Source organism: Calidris pugnax, unplaced genomic scaffold, assembly GCF_001431845.1.
Source record: "Calidris pugnax isolate Ruff unplaced genomic scaffold, ASM143184v1 scaffold102, whole genome shotgun sequence".
NCBI lineage: Eukaryota > Metazoa > Chordata > Aves > Charadriiformes > Scolopacidae > Calidris > Calidris pugnax.
The window spans coordinates 4,166,319-4,173,194 of NW_015090846.1; the positions used below are offsets into that span (position 1 = coordinate 4,166,319).

A 6,876-nucleotide genomic window follows, 5' to 3' on the forward strand; every position below is an offset into this window, starting at 1 on the left:
TTATGTTCAAGTTTGTGCCCGTTACCTCTTGTCCTGTCCCTGGGCACCACTGACAAAAGACTGTCCCCATCCTCTTGACACCACCCTTTAAGTATTTATAGGTGTTGATCAGATCCCCCCTCAGCCTTCTCTTCTCCAGACTAAAAAAAACCAAGTCCCTCAGCCTCTCCTCAAAAGAGAGATGCTCAAGGCCCCTCATCATCTCTGTAGCATCTTTGTATCACCTTAGGATGCCAGGAGCCCCCCATTTGCAGCATTTGCCTTCAGCAGGGTCCCCATAATTCTCCAAGGCAAAGGTGGAAAGCCAAAGAACTGTCATAATTTTGTTGCTTGGGCTGAAATTCCTGTCTCTGGGCTGTGGCTCCAGTCCCAGGCAATGGCGGAGGGAAATAAATGGAATGTGGCTCTCCCGCTTATTTAGTCACCGAACAGATGTTCCCAGTTTCATGCTATTGGGAAAAGGCATCAGCTTTGCACCTCCCCGTTTTCCTCCCACCAGCAGGGATGGGGGAGACACAGAAATGGCAATTTGCTAGCAATACACCACCGCTTATTACCTTGCCCATAATTTCCCCTTGATGTACGTCCTGCACCTCGGGCCCCTCATTGTTATTTACAGAATAAAACGGCTCCGCGGGGCAGGAGCTACCGCAGGCGACCGGGGAGGATCCAAAACAGCAGGAGCATCAGCGGGGCCGTTGGGAGGGGTTTGGCCGGGTGCCTGGGCTGCCTGTGCAGCGCGGCGGGTCCCGGCGCTGGCAGATGGCTCCAGTTGTTATTATTTAATGTTTTTCCACGGCGGTAGTGCCTAGATGGCAAGCAGGGCAGGGAGCCAACAGCAAAGTTATGTATTCTTTCCATTATGGAAAATAATTCCTAATTAAATCCAGGAGAAAACAGCAGGGTAGAAGTTTCTTTTTTTTTTTTTATTTTCCTCCACCTGTTCTTTAGAAACTTTTTGAACCTTTGTGGCCTCCCCAGACATCTGGGGCTCTTATTTTCTTTTCTAAAAGTGCCCGAGACCCTTCAGTGGGGCAAGGTCCTGGGAGACAGACGGTCCCTCCCGGGAGCAGAGGCAGCAGCACCGCGGGCTCTCCCGGGCCATGGACTCCCAGGGCACAGCTGCTGTGCTGCCCCCGCCGCTCGGCAGGCCTGGATCCGGCCCTCCAGCCCCCCCGGGGCCCGCCTCACCGCCAAACCCCGCTCAGAGTCACGGAAAGCCCAGCCGGCGGCGAGAAAGCTTCGCCAGGCTCTTGCCTCCGGCAGCGCTCTCCGCTCAGCGGCCCGTTTTACCCCTGGGGGTGTCCCAGCTCCCTCGGGACTAGGCCCAACCCCAGGCCGCGGGCAGCCCAAACCCTGCGGGTGGGCACTAACCGGACCCGCCATCCCTTCAGCGGTGGCCGCGGCCCGGTTTACGTTGGAAACGACCTTCCGGGCTCCCCCTGCCTTCCCCAGGCCCGTCCGCCCGCCCTGTTCGGGACCCCCCTCGTCTCCCCGCCGCCTCCGCCGTTGCCCGGGCAACGGGGCGCCCTCCCGCTTCCGGTCGGCGGGGTTGGGGGGGCGGCGCGGCGTGATGACGCCATCGCCGCGCGCCTGCCCGGCCGCTCCCTGCCTGCCGCCGCCGCCGCCGCCACCGGCCGGAACCGGAGCGCCGCCGCCCCCTGCACATGCGCATTGCGGCGCTCGCCCGTAGGCCCGGGCCTTCCATCAGCCCGGGCCCGGGGCGACTGGCCTCGGCGGCCGCCGCCCGGCGGGGGACCATGGGCAGGAGGGTGAGTGCGGGGCCGGGGGGAGGAGGAGGCGGAGGGGAAGGAGGAGGAGGCGGCGGCGGCGGCGGCCCGGGCCTGGCCCGGCCTGGCCCTGCTGCAACGGCTGTACCCGCCACAGGCCGCTTCTGCGCCGGGCACCGCCGTGGGTCACCGCTGGACCTCGCCGGTGTGGGCCTCGGCTGGCAGCGCGGCCTGCGGGTGCGGGCCGGGCCCGGGGCGCTGCTTTCCCCGCGGCCGGTGGCCGTGTGGGGCTGTCGCCGCCCGCCCAGCGGGGCTCCGCGTTGTCTGGGCCGGGCTTTGGAGCCGGCGGGCCGCGGGGAGGTCCTGGCTGCGCGTCCTGCCGTCAGTTCCTTTCCCGAGGCGATGCGGTTTACTTTGGGATCTGGTAGGATGTAGGAGGAGTTCGGATTTCCCCTCCTTCCGGTGCTCTCTGCTTTCATTTATTAGCACTAACCTTTATTTGTCATTGTCCCTAACCTTGTTTGGCTCCTTCTGGAACGTTTTGGTCCCTCTGGTCCTGAGTGATGCTCCTGTCATCTGTAGAACGTTGCAGTCTTTCTGTCGTCTCTCCTCCTCCAGGAGTTATGAGTGCCCTGAGCAACCACAGGCCTTGCCTGGAACGTGTGATAGATGAAGAGTAACAGCACTGTATTTCGGTAGCTTTCTCGTCATACACTCCATTTTTAAAGGAGGAGGAGTGAAAACTCACCAGAGTGAATAATTATGCAGATTTTTAACTTCCTGATAAGGCCATCCTTACTGTGGTGCCCGGGGTGATGGCAGCGTGACTGACATTGAGTCTCCTGGGCCTTAGAGTTGAAATCCTTTGGGCTGGGGGATGCTGCACAGAGGAGACCGACTGGCTTTCCAGCCACACAGCAACGTGCTGTGAAACAGAAAGGCCCCAAAAAGTGATCTTGAGGAATAGGTGCCCAAATCTCTTTCTAGGCATCCTGTGCCAAAGTATGGGTTTGGGGGCCTGTTCCTCCAGAACCTATTTGGAAAATGTTGTCGGTGTGTGCTCTCTGCATCGTGTTTTGTGTGCCCTGGATGGCTCTGTGACAGAAGGTGACTGACAAGAGTTCTTTAACTGTGATTTTCTCTTTCCTGTCTTTGTGTATGGCGTTGAATACAAGCTGCCTGGTTCATTCCAGCATGATTCATTAAGCCGTGATACATGTCTTATTGAGCACATGACTCTTTTTAGAATCTTTGTGGGATTAAAAATTCATGCTTGGGGAGGGGCCTTGTAATTCTGAACTTTTTAACGCACAACATGAGCAAATTGAAACTTACTCTCTCGTTTTATCTTTTAGATCAACTCATATGTAGAGTGTTGTGAGTCTATGAAGCACCTTAGCAGTTTCTTTCACTCTTCCTAGAAGGCCAGGTGTCACAGGAAAACTTCACTTTTTTGTTACAAGAATTAAATGGCATCCAGAACCGGCAGCGGATTCCCGACCTTCTGCTGAGTGGATGGCAGCACCATTAAAAATGTAATATTTCAGAAACTTTATTTTATTTTCACAATGTCCCTCTGCTAGTGGTTGTTTGTGTTGATATTTGGGTGTATTTAAGGAGTGTGAACCTACCAAAGGCTGTTTGTTTCTGTGGTGGGCACAGTAAATGGGGATGAGCTGCTGCTGTTCACAAGTCTCTGTAGCTGAGCTGTTTGGCAAGTTCTCTTGGATTTACCTGTTGAAGGTTTTGTCAGGATGAGAACCCCTCTTCTAAAGTGGAGCTTGGGCACTGATTTTCCCTGCTCAGGGACTCAGATTAAGAAGCTCTCTAGGACTTTTCTGGAAAATGATAAGCTGGTTTTTGTGTCCTGGTGAAAGGGGTGGTATAAGGAGAGGCTGCGTCATCAGAAATGGAATGCTCTGAATCCAGAGGATGTGAATTTTAACCTGTCTTTCTAATTTTGTCCTCCGGAAATATCTCTGAAAGCAAACACTGGGCGTTACACACGCAGCATGTGAGAAGCATGTTGGGTTGCACGCTCCAGGCACAAAACCATGTTGGTTTTAAGTCGTGTTGGTTTAGTATCTGACCAATTTTTATGTCTTGTAACACACTCCTGAGCTGCTTAGTATTTCCTTTCTGTAGACAGGAAATTATGGTAAAGAGGCACTTAAAAATTATAAGGGTGTCTTTGATAATTGAGAACAGATCTTCACTTCCTAAATTCCTTAATCATAAGTTAACCCATGCTTCTTTTTATTAGTTCCTGATTCATGTAGAGCCAACAGATTGTAAAAGCGAAAAGGAATTAGAACTTAGGGCCAAACAGAAGAGATTAGAACTACTATTTGCATTTACATGGAATTTGAGGCAGGAAGCAGGGAAGAGATTTGCCCAGTGATGCACGTTGTATCACAGAGGGGTTTTGATATCAAAGTACAATTTTCTCCAGCCTTATAATCTGCTCTGCGATTAGGTTTTTTAAGTAACAATGTAAAAAATTCTTGAAGTAACTTTGAAACTACTTTAGTTTTAATTTTAAAAGTAATAGGAATTCTTATTCAACAAAGGAAAGCTCTGCCCAGATCTGAGTGCCTGGGCGTGCGAGGGGGCTGGGGAAGTCCCTGTTATTTTGTAGCATTATCTGATGAGTGCATTGTCATTTCATAATTCCCGGAATTTGGCACATGGTAAGCCTGGGGTGAAGCAGAGAGCAGCTAACAGGCTACTGCTCATCACTCAGATAACAACAATGGCTGTGGGGAAGGATGTTAAGATTATAAATCCTAAACACACCAGAAGATCAAGATATTTCACTTATCTCTGCGGGTCCCACAGGGAGAAATAAACCGGTAGATGTCTTTGAAAGGCTGCCTTGCCATCCCAGGCAATGACAGTGAGACTGCATGGCTCGGCTGAGCAAGGGGAGGTACATCCTGTGGAGTGTGAAAAACACGATTGCCTCATTGTTCTTGCAAGACCTTCCATTATTTTCAGTTTGTTTATTTGGTGAAGCTTTGCCAAGTTTGAAACGAGCAGAACTCGAGACTTTGCTGCTGAGTCTGAGCTCTAGAATTACCTTGCAAAAGTACCTTGAGAACTATTTGTTGTTTTTTTTTCTTTAAAAGAAATATGATCCAATGCAAACATACTACATTTATATTACTACTCCTATGGGTGGACTGTTTGATTAAGAAGGACCTGTGAATTAGCCAAGATAATTCCAGAACAAAGTTCTCATCTTTTTTGCATTAACACTGCAAAGGTTATGGCTGGTGCTGGTACTGCATGGTACTAGGGAGCTGTTTGGAATCTGACTTAATGATGATGGAAACAGAATTGTATTTCTATATGTCTGCCTGGTAAACAATAAGCAAAGCCAAGTTGATTTAGCCAAGAAGTTGAGTTTTGCAGAGCAGTTGTAAGTAACCTCCAAGCCAGAGAGTACCTGCTGCGCTACCTGGGGCTGCTTAAATGTGTTTTCCTTCTCTGCCTTCCCTGCAGGTCTCTTCCTTCCTGGAAATTCAGCAAAGAGTTAGCGTTCCCGGGCTGTTGGATCTCTTCCATGTTAATGGATAATATTTGATATGTGCCCTGTAAATCCTACCCTGGGACTCCGTGACCGGTGGGGTGCCCGATGCCTGTAATCCCCATTCCCCGCCGGGTCCGTTCGTTCCACGGCCCCCACACCACCTGCCTGCATTCGGCCTGTGGCCCGGTGAGGACCACTCACTTGGTGCGTACCAAGTACAACAATTTCGACATCTATCTCAAATCCCGATGGATGTATGGATTCATCCGTTTCCTGCTGTACTTCAGCTGCAGCCTGTTTACCTCCATCCTCTGGGTGGCACTCTCTATCTTGTTTTGCCTTCAGTACCTTGGCATCCGGATCTTTCTGCGTTTCCAGTACAAACTCTCCATCATCCTCCTCTTACTGGGGCGAAGGCGGGTAGACTTCAGCCTCATGAATGAACTGCTCATCTATGGAATTCATGTCACCATGCTGCTAGTGGGGGGGCTGGGATGGTGTTTCATGGTATTTGTGGATATGTAAATAAAACAAGCGCATGTGGGCTGAGAAGGTGACTTTTCTTCTACCCCAAAATGTGTCGATACCTTATTTGCTTTTTTTAATATAAATTAATTTATTTATCAGCACTACTTTTTATTGATAAATTAACATATTTGTCTCGGGAATTCGTATTTTCATGAGGGTTGAGGTGCCATTTTGATTATCAAAGTGTAACACTTGATTGTGTGTTTTTCCTTTGCACAGTGCAAGTTAATATTGATTTCTCCTAGTCCTACCTTGCTGCTCTTCCTGGGTTCCTATGGGCATGAAAAAGGCAGTGATTTATCTAGAGGACAAAAGCCAGATAACTTTGTACCCCACATTCCTAATCCATTTTCACCCTTTTTCTAAAAATGCTCCTTAATGTCTCAAGCACATAATATGTGTCCTACTTGAGCAGTGTTATCCTTTCTCTATGTGGTTTGCAGTTCGCATTATCCCTGCTAAGAATATGGGGCCAAATTCAACAGAGTGTTTGCAGGTTTGGGTTTTTCCTTTCCTGTTTTGTTTTTAGATTTGTGCGAGATGTGCATCTGACCCACTCTTCTGTTCACTTTAACATAATTATATGGCTTTGAATGGCTTTGTCCTTTTCAGGCAGTTAGTGCTGAGTAATTGAGTCTTACCCTAATAGAACAGATCCACGGGAGTGATGGGAACAGAATTGGATATTATGTGCTCTCCAAACTCCCAGTCACGGCAAATATGTTATCGTGTTGCAGTGATTAAGGGGAACCCATTGCAACGCTCCTTAGTGTTTAGGTCTTGGTATTTTGGTTCTACTTTTCCCTGAATGGATTAGTTCCAGTTTTCTCAGCGAGGTGCTCCTGTTGTACGGAGAATGGGGAGATGAAACAGTCTCTCCTAGGTAAGACAGAAAGCAGGGTACAGTCTAAAATGGTGATAAATGTTCTCTGATTACAGAAAACATTCCCTCTCCTACCTCTGCAGCCACGAGAGTGGGGTCACTGGAGAGCTTTACAAACAGCTCAAGAAGGGGGTTAAGCATTAAGGTCAGTTTTACCAGTCTTGGTCTAAAACGTTAGACTGTTCCTCTGCAGTCAGTCAAGC

General features: G+C 49.7%; 1 protein-coding gene across 2 annotated transcripts; it reads left to right on the plus strand.

The window, feature by feature from the left end:
- Nucleotides 1-1,583: 1,583 nt before the first annotated feature.
- Nucleotides 1,584-5,846, plus strand: LOC106888650 (chromosome unknown open reading frame, human C9orf69). 2 transcript variants are annotated; one of them, XM_014943033.1, is made up of 3 exons: nucleotides 1,584-1,772; nucleotides 3,152-3,265; nucleotides 5,235-5,846. In XM_014943033.1, the coding sequence occupies exon 3, from the start codon at nucleotides 5,368-5,370 to the stop codon at nucleotides 5,785-5,787; it is 420 nt and encodes a 139-aa protein (XP_014798519.1). In that variant the 5' UTR covers nucleotides 1,584-1,772; nucleotides 3,152-3,265; nucleotides 5,235-5,367; the 3' UTR covers nucleotides 5,788-5,846. The 2 variants fall into 2 exon arrangements, with proteins under 2 accessions (XP_014798519.1, XP_014798518.1); XM_014943032.1 differs by having other exon boundaries at nucleotides 1,594-1,772; nucleotides 3,086-3,265.
- The last annotated feature ends 1,030 nt before the right edge of the window (nucleotides 5,847-6,876 follow it).

Bases quoted from the DNA above. Each gene is read 5' to 3' on its own strand.
- LOC106888650 (XM_014943033.1), top strand. From the start codon at position 5,368: ATGCCTGTAATCCCCATTCCCCGCCGGGTCCGTTCGTTCCACGGCCCC.